This window comes from Elephas maximus, chromosome 21 (genome assembly GCF_024166365.1).
Source record: "Elephas maximus indicus isolate mEleMax1 chromosome 21, mEleMax1 primary haplotype, whole genome shotgun sequence".
Taxonomy (NCBI): domain Eukaryota; kingdom Metazoa; phylum Chordata; class Mammalia; order Proboscidea; family Elephantidae; genus Elephas; species Elephas maximus.
In genome coordinates, this window is record NC_064839.1 from 46,950,355 (window position 1) to 46,970,066 (window position 19,712).

Sequence of the window (19,712 nt, forward strand, 5' to 3'; positions counted from 1 at the left end):
CAGACTAGGCTGTAGTCTGTATTTTTGAGGAAAAAATTGTTCAGCTCTGAACTGCAGGTTTTACACCTTTCTTACTCATCGCACCTAAAACATTATTTGGCACACAGCAGGTGCTCATGGATACTTACTGAACAAATAAGCATTGCATAGCCCAGTTGACATCAGTTACCTAGACAGCACTTCTAACCTACCTTGTTTCAGAAGTTGGCCACTGCTCACCAGGAAGGCCAGGTGAGAGGCTTCAGGCATTTATTTAATGCAAGCCCATTGCTACCATTAGAATAACTCCACATTTATATCATGACACTGTAATCTGATTGCAGAACCCATGTTCAATACCTCACACCCACCACATCTACCCACCCCCAACCCTCCTTAAGTGCAAAACAATTCTCTAAGGAGTTCTTTTTCATTTATCATTTTAATTTTGTATAATAAAATTGCCAAGTAGCCCTCCAATAAAATTCTTAGCTCAATCTCCCTACAGCTCTGGCCCACAATCTAATTCTGCCACTAATCTGCCCTCATTGGCCCAAAGCCTCTTTGGTTTGATGTGTTTGCAGTGAGAAAAGCTGATTGACAACTTACAGGTTGGATCTCCTTAATGGCAGGTTTTAACTCAGTTCATTTAAACAGTTTATAATCTAGGACAGTGGTTTTCAAAGTGTGGTCCCCAGACCAGAAGTATCGGCATCACCTGGGGATGTATAACAAATGCATGTTCTTGGCTCCATCCTGGTCCTGCTGCATCAGAAACTCTGGGGATGAGGCCCAGCTATCAGTTTTTAACAAGCCCTCCGTCTGATCCTGCACACTAAAGTTGGGGTCTAGACCAATGGGTCTAGGTTACATGCGATTTGATTCACAAAACTTCACTTTACACGCACCTTATGATGGCTCTATTCCTTAAGTCAGGGCGCATGTATATTCATACCTGCTACCAATTTTTCCCTAACTTCTCTTTTGAAAAATATTAAACCTTTAGAAGACCTGCAAGAATATTACAACATCCATTTACCCTTCCCTTCAATTCACCAGTTAACATTTTGCCACATTCGCTTTTTTTCTCTCTTTATCCTGAACAATCTGAGATAGTTGCAGACATTATTCACCCCCCAAATATTTCAGCCTACTAAATTTTAAAGTTTAAGGATCATTTTAAGTAAGACAATTTGTAATTTAGAATCTAAGAGTCAAGTACCTGTTGAAGTAACAGTACTCAGATATTTGATGATATTAAGGAATTGTTAATTATTTTAGGTGTGATAGTAGTATTGCAGTTAAATTTTTAAAAAGAATCCTTTTCTTCTATACTGAAATATGTACAGATGGGTTGCTATGCTGTCTGGGATTTGGGAGTGGGTGGTAGGGAATGGGAGGGAGTAACAGGAAACAAGACTGGACATGTGTTGATGGTTGTTCCAGCTGATTGATGTCCACATGGGCATTCATTATACTGTGCTGCTTACTTTTCTATGTGTTTGAAAACTTTTTAATAAGAAGTTAAAAAGAAATAGCAGTAGTAACTCAAAAGACGATGTTTTTATATTGAAGCGACACATTACAAAAGAAAATGCTAATTTCTCATAAAGAGTACACATTGTAAAGGGCATTTGAGGGCAGGAGCAACATTCACCGTCACCTGTGTGTCAGGTATTATGCATGGTTGGCATTTTTATGTGTGATCTCATTTAATGTACTGATTGCCCTCCAGATTTGCAGCTAGCACATTAAGTGGTCCCTACCCTCATTAATCCCTGAACTTGATGATAGAAAAATTAATGAACTGCATATTCTGATATAATTCTGTTTTACCATTGCAACTGACATGTTTTATAATCATTTTTAAATGTATTTGTTGACAGCTTGAGACGAAGTTCAAAAGTAACTTAAATGGGGGCATCTTGGCTGATAGGGAAGAACCCCTTAGATGCCTGATAAAGTTCTCCAGTCCACATCTTCTGGAAGCCCTGAAATCCTTAGCACCAGCTGGTAAGTAGTTAGCTTATTTTACAAGCTATAAAAAGTAACATACCTACCCTCAATCCTGTCTTTGCTGACTCATTACTTCCAAGCCTTCTCCTTGCTCTAGGTGATATCCCATCATGCCCTCTTTTGCTCTTTCTGCTTCTGCATTTAATGGGGGATCCCCGATCCACCCTCTAATCTTGGCCATTTTAAAACTGATTCAAATCTTTGCCCCGTGATTATTTTAAGCTTCTCTTTCTTTCCTTCTTATTTCAGGTATTGCAGATGCGCCACTTTCTCCATTGCTCACTTGCATTCCCAACAAGGGAATGAATTATTTTAAAATTAAAGATAAATGAGATTTATCTGGTTTTGCAAGCACAGGAGCCCCTTGACTATATTGCACATGCTTTTTAATTAATGGCTGACTGGATCGCTTCTTTCTATAAATTATATTTTAGAAATTAGTCCTTGGTATTGGAATTTTAGAAATGTTCATATAGCTGTTGAGATTCATTCTCCCTTTCTCCCCCTCCTCATCCTGAAGAGTATAGCAAATGTGGGTATTTGAGATGTGAAGGGATAAATATATATATATGGCTCCAGACTTGACCTTATGATGCCTGACTACTCTGAAATCAAGCAGACATGGCACACTGGTTGAGCCTGCTGAGCATCCACCCTAGTGTCATTTTCTCCATCCTGTCCTCAGTCTTGAGGAGATCTGGTTCTAACTGCTGACTTTCAGAAATTTTCTCTTAAGCTGTGGATTACAGAAAGTAGCACCAAGAAACCACAGCCAACTCAAACTTTCTAGGGGAAACATAAAACTGGTCCATTCCAAGAGTAGAGCTGGGTCTATTACATTATCACTGGAGGAGGCAGCATATCAAATAATTCAGTTGTATAAAATGATGGTTTCCTTGTAACTGTACTTCGTGTAACCTGTTTTATCATATATATGACATTCAGACTGACTGATATTATACTGATTTGTAAATAAAGATATTTAAAAACTGGTCCATGAGTTAGTTTTGATGGAACTCCTTCAGTGATCAACACTAAATAGCACGTGTTTTTATAACAATTCTTTTCTTTTTTATTGTGTTTTAGGTGAAAGTTTACAGCTCAAGTTAGTTTCTCATACAAAAATTTATACACACATTGTTATGTGACCCTAGTTGCTATCCCTATAATGTGACCACACATTCCTCCTTTCTACTCCGGATTTCCCATGTCCGTTCAACCAGCTCCCATCCCTTCCTGCCTTCTCATCTCACCTCTGGATAGGAGCTGCCCATTTTGTCTCGTGTATCTACTTGAACTAAGAAGCACACTGTTCAAGAATATCATTTTATATCTTATAGTCCAGTCTATTCTTTGTCTGAAGAGTTGGCTTCAGGAATGGTTTTAGTTCTGGGTTAACAAAGAGTCCAAGGACTGTGCCTTCTGGGGCTCCTCCAGTTTCAGTCAGACCATTAAGTCTGGACTTTTTACTAGAATTTGAGTTTTGCACTGCACTTTTCTCTTGCTCTGTCAGGGACTCTTTGTTGTATCCCCCGTAAGGGCAGTCATTGGTGGTAGCTGGGCACCATCTAGTTCTTCTGGTCTCAGGCTGATGGGAGTCTCTGGTTTATGTGGCCCATTTTGACTTTTGGGCTAATATAATAATAATTACCTTTTAAAAAATTTATTCCCTGTCTTGTTCCAAAAGCATTTGAGGTTATAAAAACATGTTACAATTATGGCACAATTAAAAGGTAAGGGAATCTGGGCAAATGGGAGGAGAAACAAAGAAGAGGGGAACAAAATGAAGCTAGAGATAAGATAACTACGCAAGAACATACAAGTGAATCCTCACCTACTAGAAGATCAGACATTTGGCTTGGAATTTGCCAGTGGCCAAAGCAGAGAAGTAAACACCAATTAAAAAATCCCTAGTACCTACAAGACAAACACATCACCTGTGCTGGTCAGTGAAAGATACCAACACTCTACACTGCACTGAAGCCTTCCTAACCCCTCTCCAAGGAGCCTGGTGGCGCAGTGGTTAAGTACTTGGCAGCCTGCTTCTGTAAAGATTACAGCCTCGGAAACCCTATGGGGCAGTTCTACTCTGCCCTGTAGGGTTGCTGCAAGTCAGGCTCGAAGGCAATGATGTTTTTATTGGTCTGTTTACTCCCTCTCCAGCTAGCCTGTCTGGGTTCCACGATCCCACACTTCATTCTAACCTAGTCTTAACACACTTTGCTTTGGGCATAAGCAGAACCATTTAGAAGAGTGGCTGAGTCTTGCACCCTAAGAAAAAAATAACTCAAGATGTAAAGGCCATTTCCTTACTTTTCTGCTTACAATCTGAAAAAAAAAAAAAAAGGCTAAGCAATGCTTTATAATGTACATGTTGTAGGCCATCTTATGTGAAAAGTATTATTATTTTTTTTAATTTAACTAGCAAATGTAATAGATGCTTCCATTGTCTTAAGGTGAGGTGCTGAGTTTGTAGGGGCTTAAGGCTAATTTCAGTATATACCGTCGTCACTGGTTTGCTTATGGCATTTTTCCCTAAGTACTAGGTCCTTGTGCTCTGTGCCTGAATGCTTGTTTGCACTGTACAGAGGCCCTACAGGCTCCCGGGTGGCTGGCTCCCAGCCCTCTCCGGTGCTTGGCAGGGATGTGGAACTGGAGGTTGGAACAGAAAAGACTAGTTATCCAGCTTACAGTGCAGCCACCTGAGACTGTAACCAGCAGCCCTCCTAGCCAGGCTTCTGCTTAAGGAGAGGAGAGTGCTGGTTGAGAAGCCACTGAACGATCTATTATGTACTTGACAGCCCAGAGACACATACTACCTCTAAATGCAGCATTGGGAACAGATAGAGCAGTAAATGCAATGTAACCTAAGAGCAAGTGACTTCATCTCTCTAAGCTTAGATTTCCTTCTCAACTAAATAGGGAGGAGAGGAGGGACTTACAGTACACCCCCCACCCCTTGTTTTGAAGACAGAATGAGATACTGTGTTGGTTAAGGTTGTGTGTCAACTCAGCTGGGCCATGATTCTCAGTGGTCGGGCAGTTACATAATGATGTAGTTTCAGTTATGTAATGATGTAGACATCCTCCATGATGTGATCAGCCAATCAGTTGTAAGGGGAGTTTCCTCGGGGGTGAGGCCTGCATCCAATATATATATGGACATTCTGACAAAGCTTGCTTGCTCTGGATCCTGCACCCAGCTCATCATCATCTGACCTCCAGTTCTTGGGACTTGAACCAGCTGCCTACCATATTGCCTGCCGATCTTGGGATTCATCAGCCTCTGCAGCCTGTGAGCCAGTAGCCTTCTGTCGTACTTGCCAGTCTTGGGATTCTTTGGCTTCTGCAACCACCGCTCTTGAATTCATCAGCCACCATAGCCCGTGAGCTAGCAGCCTGCCTTCTGACCTATCTTGGGTTCATCTGCCCTTGCAGCTATGTGAATCAGGAGAAGCCTCGAGCCTGATGCCTGACCACAGACTTAGGACTTGCCAGCCTCTACAACAGCATGAACCATTTCTTTGAGATAATCTATTTATATGCACACACACATGCACACACACACTTCACTGGTTTTGTTTCTCTAGAGAACCCGGCCTAAGATACTAAATGAAAAGGGCATACCAGAGTGCCTGGCACATGATAAACCCTCAATAAATAATAGCTGTAATTAGTGTACTATTGCCTCTCCTGCCATGCTTTTGGGTTATCTAATCTTTGAGAAGCAGAATTAAATTTCCTGTACACAGTGCTTTTTCTCCTATCCAACTATTGCCAGAGGTCAAATTCCTAGGAAGGCAAAGAATGGACCTGCGAGACCAATACCGTTTACCTGTCCCCAGGTACCCAGGTGAAGCTTTACAGCGGTCCCACCTGGCGTCGGCGGCCGGCAGAGGGCGCCGCGGAACCGAGCAGGGGCAATACCAAGGGCGAGCTCCGCGGCCGCCGGGCCCTGCCGGATGGTAATAAGGCGGTGACCCCGCCCCCCGCCGGAAGTGGTCGCAGCGGAAGGCGGAGCGTGAGCGATCGACCCGGTGCCGTGCGGGAGCCATGGCGGCCTCTGAGGCGGCGGCGGCGGGGCCCGCGGCTATGGCCTCGGGGGCCCCGGCCGTCTCGGCGGCCGCGAGGGGTGCCGCCGCCGCCTCGGGCCCGTGGGGGCCCCCGGGAAGGCTGAGGGGCAGCCGGCCGCGGGTCGCTGCAGCGAGACAGCAGCCCGCGGCTTCGGCACCGCCAGCCCGGGAGCTGATCCAGCCGTCGGTGAGCGAGTTGTCCCGAGCCGTGCGAACCAACATCCTCTGCACCGTGCGCGGCTGCGGCAAGATCCTGCCCAACAGCCCCGCGCTCAACATGCACCTGGTCAAGAGCCACCGCCTGCAGGTGAGCCCGGCCCGATACGGGCGGCGACTTCCGCCCGAGCTGCCGCGGGGGTCGCACCGGGGGTCGCGCAGGCCCTCGGCGCTGCGGCCTGAACCCGGGCCTCGGGCGCCAGGCAAGCCCGCCTTCCAGCAAAGCGCCGGGCGCCCGATGCGTGCACGGAAAAGGAGGCGCAGAGTCCGGGGCTTCCAGGGGGGAATGGAGCGTTTCCGCAGTTTGTGGATTGCAGTTGTTTGTACTCAGCCTTTTCCCGGTTGGAATTTGAGGTTTTTTTTAAAAGTAAGTAAAATAGGCGAAACAAATAAGGGAAGCCTAACTAGAGGAAATTAAGAGCGAGTGCACATGAACACATAGTAATAGGAAAATACTGTGTCATGCCATTTAGGTGTCAGGCTCAGACAAGCCATTACTAACTGGCCTCTTATTTTGTACCGGGCACCGGCTCAGGCATCTTACACATTTTATCTCATTAGTTCCCACAGCAGCTTTGTGAGTTGCGTATTATCTCCACTGGGTTGATGAGAGACACATTACACAACCTATGTGGTGCTGGGATTTAAACCTGGGTCTCTGATTCTGAGTTCTTTCCACCACACCTACAATACCTCCCTGAGGCCTTTAGGTCTGTCTGCTTGTTGGAAGGGAACTGCAGAGTTGTCTCTGAGCACCCTCGGTTAGTTACAAATGTCCCCTAAGGGAAATCTCTCCTATGTAACCCTTTTAAAAGAGTATACAGTATGATGTGATAATATTTAGAACAACCCCTCTACATTAGGTGAAATGGAGCAGTGATTTTCGGCCTTAGATGCACATCCATGGAAAGCTTATTAAAAATATGGACATACAGCCCCACCCCAGACCTGTTAAATTGTTAATTTCTCAGTCATTACAATAGGAAGTTTCCTTCCACCGCTTCTTAGTGTCTTTCTATGCCAGCGGTGACATAATATGAAAGCACAAGTCACTAAAAGCAGTTTTGTAGAGAGATAGCTTTTGATGGTCCAAGCTGATTCAGGAGTAAATTTAGATTACCCAGAATACTACATGTTCTCTATAATCTTTTAGGTAAATCCTCCTTGGAAGCTTTTAGAATCAGGGTTGTGATGAGAATTTTACAGCAGGAAGTTTGTGGTTAGGTTCTCCAGTAGGACAGAATGTGTTGCCCATGCAGGGTGGTCTGCTCTGACCACCAGCTTTGCAGATATAACAGTGTTCTCATGTGAAGATGGAGGTATGCTGAGGAAGCCCCTGCAGGCAGGGCCATAATTTTCCTCAGAATAGTTTTCAGTTTCTTCCAACACAAAGATAACACACATGCAATAATGGGAATGATCTTCAATCTACTGTTTTCTCTGTTATACAGACTTTTAACTAGTTAGTTCCTTGTCTCAACTTTGGTGGATGAGCTGTATAATTGTAGGAATTCTACAGCCCAGTCCCTTGGTTCTCTTTAGCTCAGCCACAACATCCACTGTGAGTATGATCCCCTCACTGATGAGTAGCTACAGCAAGCAGTATACCTCTGAGCATCAAATGAAGGCCCCAGCCTGAGCAGGTCTGTCCATGGTATTGGCCTGGACATGACTCTAGCAAGCATTTCTTAACAGTTTATATTGTTCTTTTCCCTGGAATTGCTGTCGGGAGTTCTGTACCTCTCAAGACTTTGCTAAGTATCTGTTAGGATAAGGATACCCCTTAATCTTTAGAATTAGTTTGATAGTACACAGTGGGGTTATTTCTAATTCTGTTGTTAAAATACATAAAGTTTGGGAATTCAGAAGATACTAATAAACCAAACCCAAACCCACTGCCTTCGAGTCGATTCTGACCCATAGTGACCCTATAGGACAGAGTAGAACTGCCCCGTAGAGTTTCCAAGGAGCGCCTGGTGGATTCGAACTGCCAACCTTTTGGTTAGCAGCCTTAGCACTTAACCACTATGCCACCAGGGTTTCCTAGAAGAAAGAATACAGTTGAGGCAAATACAAATTTTGGCAGTCAGACCTTCACTGGACTTTGGCGTTTCAGAGTATCACTATCCTCCCTCGCATAGAACCTGTATGAAATCATTCTTTCAGGTCTAGTCAGATTCCTTTTTCAGATTTCTATTAACTGAAGACAACACAGTGCATCCAAGATGCCTTTCTGAACTGAGACTGTCAGACAACAAAAAGATGGACTCTTCTGGGATTCCTTCTTAGGTCACTGGCCAACCTTTTTCACCAGGAATTATGGAAACCTCGCCCAGAACCAGTTTTGTTTCTTTCTTGTCAGACAGGATCACTTTCCTGTCTTGTTCTGCTTTCCTAAGCATGTTGCCCAGCAGCCCCTGAGCATCTAGTAGTGTCTTGGTGGAAAGAGGATTCATTATCTTTATGAAGGTGACTTGTGTGACAAAATAGCCATATCTGCAAGGTGGTGCCCCAGTGTGGTAAATCTGTACCCCTAGTATGGTTACTGAGTAGAAGTCTCTTCAGTTCAAACAGTATTCTTGCATTTAATGTACTCAAAGTATTGGAAGGAGGGAGGGAGGGAGAAAGAGAAAGGCATGGGGACAAGGGCTGACTAGGAAGCTCCCTTTAGTTTTGAGAGCAGTCTGTGTGTTGACCAGAGACTCCTTTATCAGTCAAGTGTATGTGCCTACTTTCTGCCCTAAAGCTTCTCTGAGGATATCTGCTAGGCAGATTGTCTTAATACTCAATGGAAATGTTCCTTTTCATTGTCTTGGTTATAGCCACTTGCATAATGTATTTTCTAGATTAGAATAATCTTTTATTCCCTTCCCCATTAGTTGCTGTATGGTTCTTATTTTATCCTAATCTTTCCTCACAAGAAACATCCCCTTCCCCCAACTAAGTATTCCCTTCTTAACATAAATGATTAACAAGCCCTTCTGAAGGATGATGGTTAAAGATGGGGAATTGAGTTGTAGGTATAGAGTACATGCTGCAATTTTGTTTTATGGGGTTCCTAAGATTAATGTCCATATTCCTTATCCTGTAAGGAAATCTGGAGATATCCAAGCCCTGCCTTGTCTACAGTGGCCTTCATGGAGAGATTAAAGTAAGCGATTCAGGAAAAGGAAGAGTAGGACTAAATGGCCATTTCTGGTTCTTTTATTCCTCCTATTTGAAAGCCTTGAAGGGGAGAGGAGGGCACTTAAAGAACCTTTTATCAAGCAACATTCTCATTTTTAAAATGTGCCTTTGAGGATGTTGTATTATGTTCAGTCCAGGGTTTGCTTTTAGTAATTTACCAGGTAAGGACAGGTTCCAAGTTGCTCTGTAGACCATATTGCGCAAAGACTTAGTATTTTAAGTTTAAAATAAGAAGAAGACAAAGCAAACTGGTTTTCTTTGGATGCTTTCTGTGAAAGCAGTGAAGTGCCTTGGTTCTTCAATTCTTTGACCCTCTGTGTTTCACTTGTGTCCTTCCTTTGGCTCTTCTTTTGTGTGTGTACCTTATTCCATCTTGTTTTTTGATTGTTTCCTTTCAAAGGTTCCTTTTTAAATTCTGTCACTTAAAATGGTTTATAAGCATGAAGTATTTTTGGTACTTTTTTTCAGTTATGCACACAAAAGATACAGTACAAAATGGTAAACTTTGTTCAGGACAAAAACATCACTTTCTCAGTATAATCCATGTTTTATCGTACCATCACCATTTTGTTATCTCCCCTTTTCTCATTTTAGCCAACTTACCCTTTGAGCTTATTATTACAGTACAAGAATGGGTAGAAGCTCAGGAACTGGAGTGAAGAGGCGTTAGGGAGGTAGAGGAGCTCCTCAGAAAGGAGGAAAGCAACAGTGTCAGGTTGTTGCCATTGTGTTTGTAATACTGGCCACAGTGGGATTATTCACGTCCAGTTTGACTGTCTTTAGTGGTCTCACCCCAGTGCATGACTTAGGTAACCACTGGACCATACTCAGTTTAATGCTACAAGTGTTCATTGAACTCTGTCCAAAACACTCCCCAGGGCAACAGAAGACACAAATGTATTCCTGCCCTTGAAAAGGTTTAGGGAATGGTAAGTAGTTCCGTTAGGTATAACAAGTAATGCTAGAAAAGTAGTTTGAAGCTGTATGGTAAGGGACTCTGAATGTCAGGCTAGGGGAATTTGGACTTGGGTAGTTATTATTGGTGCCAGTGAAGATGTTTGCGGAAAGTAATGACTTGATCAGAGCTATACTTTCGAAAGATGAATCTTGCAAAGCTTGAGCGAAAAAGAGATTGAAGGCATAGGAATTAGTTGAGGTTAATGACCAAGTCCCAGAGCAAGTCATGAGGACCTGACTGAACAACAATACAGCAGGAGAAAGGAGAGGCTGGGAGATGTAGACGCCATTTCAGAGAAGTGAGCAGGCTTTACTGGAGCGTGGTAGGGAGTTTGAGAGGGGACGGTAAGAGACTGGCTAAGCAGCACTGCAGATGTGTTATAAGTGGTCTTGAATTTTGTAATGACTCAGCCAGCAGAGTTTTATAGAGCATTTGACAGCGTAGGAACAGAGAAATGGGACAATTCCCTGGAACATAAATCGACTAAGAGTGATTTGATAATCGTCAAGAGAATGAAGGATTTTAGAGTCTTGGATAGTATTCTCACATTCCATTTTATCCACTCAAACACACTGTTGTTTTTTCTCACTGAAAACACTAGATGGAAAAAATGTGAGTTCATTAAAAGTATACTGTAAACAAAACACTAGATGAATTGGTTAATAGGATGAGGTTGGTAATGAGCAACAGTATCAGTTGTCCTAAAGTTAACAGATGCCAGTGTTTTCTGTTTCAGTGGGACTTTCACAGGACCTCGTTTAATGTAAAGTACTATTTTAGATTAGCGTATTGGTATTAAATTGGTTGGCAGATAGCAAAACAGGAAATGAGAATCTCCATAGCAAATAGGTAACATTGAGTGCTTATGATGTGGTAAACACTGTTCTAAACCCTTTATATGTTATTAACTAAATCCTCTCAACAATCGTATATACTATTAAGCCCATTTTACAGGTGAGGAAACTGAGACAGTTTGATTTGCTCAAGGTCACAGTAAAGTGACAGAGTGGAGAATTCAAACAGTGGCAGAGTAGAGACTCCAGAACCTACTTTAACCACTGTACCAGTGGTACGTAAGCTAGGTTGCACATTGGAATCTGGGAAGTTTTAAAAAAACAAATATGGATCCTTAATCTCTGCTTGGGGTTGGGTCCAGGCACAGATACATTTTAAAGTGCCCCAAGTGATTTTCCGGGGCTGCCAGGGTTGGGAACCACCATACTGCACTGGACTGCCTTTCTGAAAATGCTCTCCACTTGGCGTGTGATTTATTCTCCTTGTTACGCATGAAGACAGTACCAAAGGTGTATAAAAGAGTTTCTGCCCTTAGGAAATTTAGTTGGGAGGCAGGAACTACATTAGAAAACGACATTTTTTAAGGTAGCTTAAGTTCGGTAGTACCTGGGAGTTCAGAGGAGGAACATCTTTAGATGTAGGGAGTTGGGCAAAACAATGGAGTGAATGCTTGTTGAGGATGAGATCTGGCCTAGGCTCTGTGCTAATCAAAATACATATACATGTTCTCTGCACCTCCAAATAACCCCGAGAGTTTGATGTTATTGCAGTTTTATAAAACTGGCTCAGAAGTTACATATCTTGCCCCAGGTTTCACCACTAATCCGTGGTAGAAGTGGCTTACAAACCAACTCTCTGATGCACATGCTTTTCCAGCGTTGCATTCTGCAGGAAGAGAGCCAGGAAAGTGTGGGAGTCGAACTGGGCCTGCAGAGAAGGAAAGTCATCTTTAACAATGGGTAGAGTGGGTAGAGTTGGAAGTGAGAAGGGTGTTAGGTTAAATAGGACAGAGTATGAAAGGGGAACAGGAAAAGATATTGCAATGGTAGATGGGGGCATAATACAGAGTTTGGATTGTCTTTTACCTGTCCTTTTTTAAGTGTTATATGACATGTACAGATTATTTTTGGAATGTTAATTTTTTTCATTACAGTAACAGAGGAAGGAAAATTATTTGGGAGACGACTTAAATAATCCAAACGAATGCCTCTTTTTACAGTGTGGTGCCAGGAGGACTATAAAAGGATGGGCCAGTGTTGAAGACATGGAGGAAAAAATGACTGAATTTGAAATCAGCAAAAGATAAATTATGCCATTTCAAAATAAAATAAGAACAGCTGCTTTTCCCCCTTAAAATGAGTGGGTACACACAGCCGAATCAACATTTTCCTCTTAAGATCCAGTGAGAAAGGAAAGGGTGTCTTAGCCAAAGTGCTGATTAATTTCTCACCTCTCTAGGTACATAAGTGATTGTTGAGAAGGAGATATGGCATGTTCCAAAAGTAATGGATCTTTTCTCATTGGAATATGCTAGAGGGGCAGACTTCTATTATAGGTGCTGCAGCAGCAGCTAAGGCCTCAGTGCAGGGCCTGTTGCCTCAAGTGATCTGTGGAGAGGCCCCTCACCACCCCTCTTTCTTCGGGGCCAGCTGGGAAGGTCACAGGGGGTCTCAGGCCTGATATACCTGGCGCATTCAGGGCAACAAGATAGAACACCCAAGCTAAATTATCTCAACAGTCAATCACATACTTAATAACAAAGTGTTGTTGTTAGCAATAAATGAGTTAATGTACTTAGTTAGGACTGCCTGACACAGCTGTGAATGCTGTATTATAGCTGGCCATTATAATGATTATTAAATTTCAAACATCATGGTGCTTATATTCAAGCTGCTGTATAAAAGGTGTGTCAACTAGCCTCATCTGGTTTAGGGGACAGTGATGGTAAAATAATGTAACCTATTAGGAAGGCCCTAGATCATAGTCCAAGGAGGTTTTTTTCCCAGGGGCTCAGACTAAGACACTTGGGAGTGGGATAATAAAGAAAGGAAGACCTAAGGATGATACCAGAATCTTGAGCCTGGATAACTAAATATGGTACCACTTACAAATAGAAAAGCTGGCTTTAAGAAAAGAGATTCTAAGTTTAAGAGTAAGAGTTTTAAAGGAGTGAACAGAAGCAGAGTTTTGTTTTTTTTTTTAATTTAACCGCTTTATTGACCTGTAATTTATATACCATAAAATTCACCCATGTTCATTGAGTAATTTAATGATTTTTTAGTAAATTTACAGAGTTGTGCAACTGTCACCACAATCCACTTAGAGAACATTTCCACCCCAAAAAGATCCTTGTGGCCATTTTCAGGCATTCTTGTTCCAACCTCCAGTCTGTTCTACTGGTTTTTTGAAAGTAATTATTTAAAGTAATTTTTCCTTTGCAGGATGGCATAGTGAATCCAACAATAAGAAAAGATTTGAAAACTGCACCAAAATTCTACTGTTGTCCAATTGAAGGATGCCCCAGAGGCCCTGACAGACCATTTTCTCAATTTTCTCTTGTAAAGCAGGTATTTTACTCATCTGAAGTGTACTTCTCTGAGAATGAAATGCAGGTGGCATAACCCAAATGTGCAGTGTCATTACTTATCAAACATGACTAGAGAATTCGGCAGAAGCTGTGTGTGAGAGCAGAGGCCCAGTATCTCCAGTGTGGGGAAGGAGTAAGTGTGCATATAATGACAGTGGAAGGAAACGCAGTTTGATCTGGAGAGGAAGGTGTCCAGGGTGGGTTCTGATAGGAGAAGCAGACCAGTTAGGCCTGGTGAATACTTGCACATATGAGGAGGGCATACCTGCAGAGGTGCAAAGGAAGCACCCTCCCTATGGGGAGTAAGAAGGATCCAGGGGGAAAAAATTACAATAGCAGATATCTTAAGAGAAGGAGAGGCCCAGGAGTGACTCAGGACTGGGCGAGGCTGTCATCTGAAATATTGCCCCAAGAGTTTGCTAGAGGGTGTCATGGGAAGAGCATCATTAAGATCTTTTTCCTGCTGACAGCACTCATTTGTAGCTGAAGCCTAATTGCTGGGCACCCAGAATATATCCAAAACAATCCCCTTACATGTTACAAAGCAGAAGTGACAAGGTGAAGAGGTATATGTCATTTGCCTTCTTTTAAATTCTTTTGCTTTGGACTGCATATTTTACACATCTGAAGCCACTGTTAACGTAGGTATGTTGATGGTTTTTAAAATGTTTTGAGCAGCTTCTGTTTTTCATTTTAGTCCTTTTGGTTCTTCTAGCACTTTATGAAAATGCATGCTGAGAAGAAGCATAAGTGTAGTAAGTGCAGCAATTCCTACGGCACTGAGTGGGACTTGAAAAGACACGCAGAGGACTGCGGCAAGACCTTCCAGTGCACATGCGGCTGTCCTTATGCCAGCAGAACAGCACTGCAGTCACACATCTACCGGACTGGCCATGAGATCCCTGCAGAGCACAGGTGACAGTGAAGGAAGTGGCAGCCAAAAAGTCTGATGGCTAAGGGAAGAGTTTCAAACGAAACTCCTTGGGGAGCCAAAAAGAAGGAATAATGGAGAAAACACATAACAGGGAAGAAGGGAACTTTCTGAAGTGACAGCAATACTAGCAAAGGATCCACATCTGGGCCAGTATTTTTGATCCAGTTGTTCTTCCTTATTCTTTCTGCCAACCCCCTTTGAGATTCCTTCATGATTCCCATTTGAAAATCTCAGCTACCAGCGTTTTTTGTTAGATACCAAATTGTTAAAGAATAAATTTTATTATGAAACTGTACTTCATTTTAAAGGTCAAATTTATATTCTCGTAATACCTTCCTACTTTAGAAATGATGGAAGTTCCATTACATAATCAGTTAGCTTCCTTATGCTTACAGATCTGAGTTGAGTTCTAATACTTAGAGCTTTAAAAAAAAAAATGCTTCCTCCTCTGTTTGCATGTTTCTGAACCTCCATCTCCCATAACTGGCCCAGTTCTCAAGAGTTGTAAAACAATGGATTTATCTTCTCTGCCTTGATTCTGACTTCTGCTATAGATGTGGAACATAGCATTTGTGAGTAAATGAAGTTCCAGTGCCATCGTTGAAAAAAGTTGCATTTTAACATTTTCTTTTTACTCGCATTGTTTTCAGGGATCCACCGAGTAAGAAAAGGAAAATGGAAAACTCCACACACAGCCAGAAGTTATCCAGTAAGACCATTGAATCATTGATCAATAAGCCAAACCCTAGACCAGACACTCAAGAACTAGAAACTTCAGAAATAAAGCTAGTAGCTTCTTTTGAAGACTCTTGCAGCTCTAATGCCAGAAAACAGACTCTTACAGTACCTACAAGATATCCTCAGAAGTTGCTTCTACCAAAGCCCAAGGTGGCTTTGGTTAAACTACCTGTTATGCAGTTCTCTCCTATGCCTGTCTTTGTGCCTACAGCTGACTCCTCAGCCCAGCCTGTGGTGGTAGGTATTGATCACCAGGGCTCTGCCACAGGTGCTGTGCACTTACTTCCCTTGTCAATAGGCACCCTGGTTCTCAGCCTCGATTCAGAGGCTTGCTCTCTTAAGGAGAGCCTTCCTTTTTCAAAAATTGTAAATCCTGTTGCTGTTGGGCCAATTAGTACAGGTGTTCAAGTGAACTTAGGTAAAAGTCCATGTAATACTTTACAAGAACTAGGGAATACATGTCAAAAGAACAGCATTTCTTCAATCAATGTACAGACAGATCTGTCTTATGCCTCACAGAACTTTACTTCTTCTGCACAGTGGGCTCCCCCAGATTCCTCTGTATCGTCTTGCTCTCAAACCGACTTGACATTTGGTTCTCAAGTTTCACTTCCCATTAGTGTTCATACTCAGACATTTCTGCCCAGTTCTAAGGTAACTTCATCTATAGCTGCACAGACTGATGCCTTTATAGATGCTTGTTTCCAGTCCAGTGGAATTTCCAGAGAAACCCAGACCAGTGGAATGCCAAGTTCCACAGACAACCGAGTACAGATGGACCAAGCTGTAATGTGTGGGGACATTTTTGAGAGCGTCCATTCATCATACAGTGTTTCCACAGACAATATTATAAGCAACAGTTTAGTAGCCAACACTGTAACTCATGGTTTGTTACCTCAGAACAATCCAAAGACTCTAAATCAAGATATGGAGAAATCTGCACCAGTTATAAACTTCAATACACAGAATAGTATGCTTCCTTCACAAAACATGACAGATAATCAGACCCAAACCATAGACCTATTAAGTGACCTAGAAAACATCCTGTCGAGTAATCTGCCTGGTCAGACATTAGATAACCGTGGTCTCTTGTCTGACACTAATACTGGACCTGACACACAGCTCCCATCTGGCCCAGCCCAGAATCCAGGAATCGATTTTGATATTGAAGAGTTTTTTTCGGCCTCAAATATCCAAACTCAAACTGAAGAGAGTGAACTTAGTAACATGAACTCTGAGCCAGTCTTAGAATCACTGGACATAGAGACCCAAACAGACTTTTTACTTGCAGATACCTCTGCTCAGTCCTACAGCTGTAGGGAGAATTCTAACTTCTTAGGCCTTGAAATGTTTGATACGCAGACGCAGACTGACTTAAACTTCTTTTTAGACAGTAACCCTCATCTGCCTCTGGGAAGTATTCTGAAACACTCCAGCTTTTCAATGAGTACTGATTCATCTGACACAGAAACTCAAACAGAAGGAATCTCCGCTGCTAAAAACATACCTGCTTTAGAAAGCAAAGTGCAGTTGAATAGTATAGAAACCCAGACCATGAACTCTGGTTTTGAAACCTTGGGGAGTTTGTTCTTCACCAGCAATGAAACTCAAACAGCAATGGATGACTTTCTTCTAGCCGATTTGGCCTGGAACACAATGGAGTCTCAGTTCAGTTCTGTAGAAACCCAGACATGTGCAGAACTGCATGCAGTCTCCAACTTCTGAGAGTGGAGTCCCCATATGGGGTGCCACTTACAGTTTCCTCCTGGATTTAGAAAATGGGGAACGGGGACAACAGTATTAGTTGCTTAGATTCTTTGTGGTTTTTTGCCTTTTGTACTTGTAAACATGAATTTGTGTATAACTGTAAGTATATTATAAAGTGTAAGATGTTGATGTAAAAGTGTTTTGTGTGTGTGTGTGTGTGTGTGTTGCCTAACATTGCCCCTTCACAGCTGGTCTTTCCATCATTTAAAAAAAAAAAAGTATTTCATACCTTTAAAAACAATATATAGCCATTTAACTGAAGCCATGCTTACCAGGTACTAGGGTTCAAACTTTTCAGATCTTCAAAACATTTTAGTTGAAGTGTAACTTAAATTGTACCTAAAATATCCTTTTGACAGTGCTTGTTAGAAATTCCTGTTTCCTGATAACAATATCTAAAGTAGATTTAAACAACAGCGCTTACATGGTTTGCGACTCATGCCGCTTGCAGCCTCATGTTTTAACATCTTCCGGTTCTCCAATTGGAAAACTTACAGCTGTCTTTAACTTCTGAAATAGTTTTCATGTAGTCAATGCTATTTGTACTTTATGTGATTATTGATACCAATATATGTGTATAGTACTTTCTTCACAAGAGGTTTGTGGCTGTAAAACTACTCTTTCAAGACCCTATTATTTTCTGCCCTTTTATCTTTTTATTTTTTTTTTTATATACCATGTGTTTTCATTAATGGAAGCATGCTGAGTCATGGAGTGTGTTTAAATTTTTGGTGGGTAAGATGGATTTTGAGAAATATCTGGGAATACATGGGTTCCACAAACCTTGGAGGGTTCTCAGGCACCAGGATTGGTGGGTGCCCATCTGTCCCACCAATCATGGCTGGCAGGAGTTTTTGCAACAACAAACACAAAACAGACCTACCAAGGCTCCCTAACTATCACAAGGAAACCATAGATACGCTCACAAGTTTATCTAGCTGTGTAAAAGCCAAAAGACCAGTTTTTTACCCAGTCACACTTCCTGGATGCACTACCTCATGTTTAAGGCCAATACCCCAGCTGTTTTGCTTCAGTGAACGTTTAACTGTTAACAAGTCCCTACTGGAGGGCAGCAGATTCTTTTAACAGGAAAAGTAGAGTCCCAAGAAAGAGTTGGAAAAAGTAGGTGGGATACTATATGTCCCACAGATCATGAAAGGGTTAAAGGAATAATAGTGTGCACTAATATGTAAATAGTGATCCTTCTAGTCTAAATAAGTTGTTTGTTTGTTTTAAAATCATCCAAACTGTGGAAGCACTGGGTTGTGGAACCGCCTGTTAGTTCATATGGAGCACATCCTTCCTGTTCTCCACAGTAGGCCAGAGTGGTGCTCAAGAGCTGCTGCCCAAAGTGCATTCACAGACTGGATCTGAGTTTTGTCTAAAAATAGGTGGGAAAAGAAATGGACATTCCCTCCTCAATTTCAATGCTCTGCACTTCTACTAAGCTTAGTGGGGCAAGTGCAATGTGCAGTTGTTTCAAGTAACTCCCCTTCCTTTCATCCACTACTCATCATTTGCTTGAATAAGGAAAGATATTGGACTAGCAAGAATATTCGTATGTGTGCCTTGGGGCTAGCAATTACAGATCCATCTAAAATACGGTATTCTGCTTTTTTTTTTTTTTGCTTTATTTCTTTAAACAGTCTTCAAACAAAGATTAAAAACCTATTGCTTCAATAATAAAGAACATTTTCTGTTTGAGGATGGGAGTGTGGTCAGCTGTGCTTTTGGGGTTTTCTGTATTTAGGAGATCCTGAATTCTTAATTGTGGGCCAACTTTCAGAAAAGATTCAGTGCAGTTTGTAAGTTTTCTAAGTTTACAAAGAAATGCGCCATCCCTTCTTTTGCACAAGCTTGTGCTACTGAAGGCTAAATCCTCAAAGCCTAATAAGGGAACTAACAATCATTAAATCAAATGATGGTGTTGCTCCTAATTCATATTCCATACATCTGATACAGAGGAATTGGTGGTTAAGGGATAATTAACATATCCTGGGCATATGGATTCAACCTAAAAGATGAAAGTTTTCTTTGGTCACAGTTGCCTATGAATATGGGTTTCAAAACAAACATAAAGCCTTAACTTAGAATTTCATTGTTTTAGACGTGTCACTGCCTTAAAGTGTAAACATCTATTTAAATCGTCCTAAGAAAGGAGAAATGCATCTTTGTTTATGGCTTTTTGTACATATAAATGCAATGATTTATGGCTTTAAAAAAACATTTTGTTTCTGTGACAATGTTTGTTAATACAGCCGGTAGTTACTTGCAGCAAACTGGAGCATGTAATATAGAGTTCATGTACAAGTAAGAACTATTTCCCCAAGAACCAGAGTTACCTGAATTGTTCTAAGATTATTTGTAAAAACTGAGAATCAGTGATTAAAGAGAAGCAAGAATTCTACTGGTTGGTTTTTGTTTCGTTGTTTGTAAATTCTTTAATCTCCAGACTTTGGTGCC

The 19,712-nt window shown here is 41.9% G+C and overlaps 2 protein-coding genes across 4 annotated transcripts in view; both read left to right on the forward strand.

The window, feature by feature from the left end:
- CENPN (centromere protein N) overlaps positions 1-2,982 on the forward strand; it is a 30,288-nt gene extending 27,306 nt beyond the window's left edge. For all 3 annotated transcript variants that reach the window (XM_049864916.1, XM_049864915.1, XM_049864917.1), the window contains 2 exons: positions 1,866-1,992; positions 2,245-2,982. In XM_049864916.1, the coding sequence (XP_049720873.1) occupies positions 1,866-1,992; positions 2,245-2,327 (210 nt within the window). In that variant the 3' untranslated portion in view covers positions 2,328-2,982. The remainder of the gene's footprint in view (positions 1-1,865; positions 1,993-2,244) is intronic.
- A 3,038-nt stretch (positions 2,983-6,020) lies between these two features.
- Positions 6,021-18,875, forward strand: ATMIN (ATM interactor). Its single transcript, XM_049864907.1, has 4 exons — positions 6,021-6,375; positions 13,665-13,790; positions 14,526-14,725; positions 15,395-18,875. The coding sequence occupies exons 1-4, from the start codon at positions 6,049-6,051 to the stop codon at positions 17,205-17,207; spliced, it is 2,466 nt and encodes an 821-aa protein (XP_049720864.1). The 5' UTR covers positions 6,021-6,048; the 3' UTR covers positions 17,208-18,875.
- Positions 18,876-19,712: the final 837 nt, after the last annotated feature.

Excerpts from the sequence above, each read along its gene's own strand:
- ATMIN (XM_049864907.1), top strand. The coding sequence starts at position 6,049 with ATGGCGGCCTCTGAGGCGGCGGCGGCGGGGCCCGCGGCTATGGCCTCG. Across the intron at positions 6,376-13,664 it reads TCAAGAGCCACCGCCTGCAG|GATGGCATAGTGAATCCAAC; the intron begins GTGAGCCCGGCC and ends TTTCCTTTGCAG. Across the intron at positions 14,726-15,394 it reads GAGATCCCTGCAGAGCACAG|GGATCCACCGAGTAAGAAAA; the intron begins GTGACAGTGAAG and ends CATTGTTTTCAG.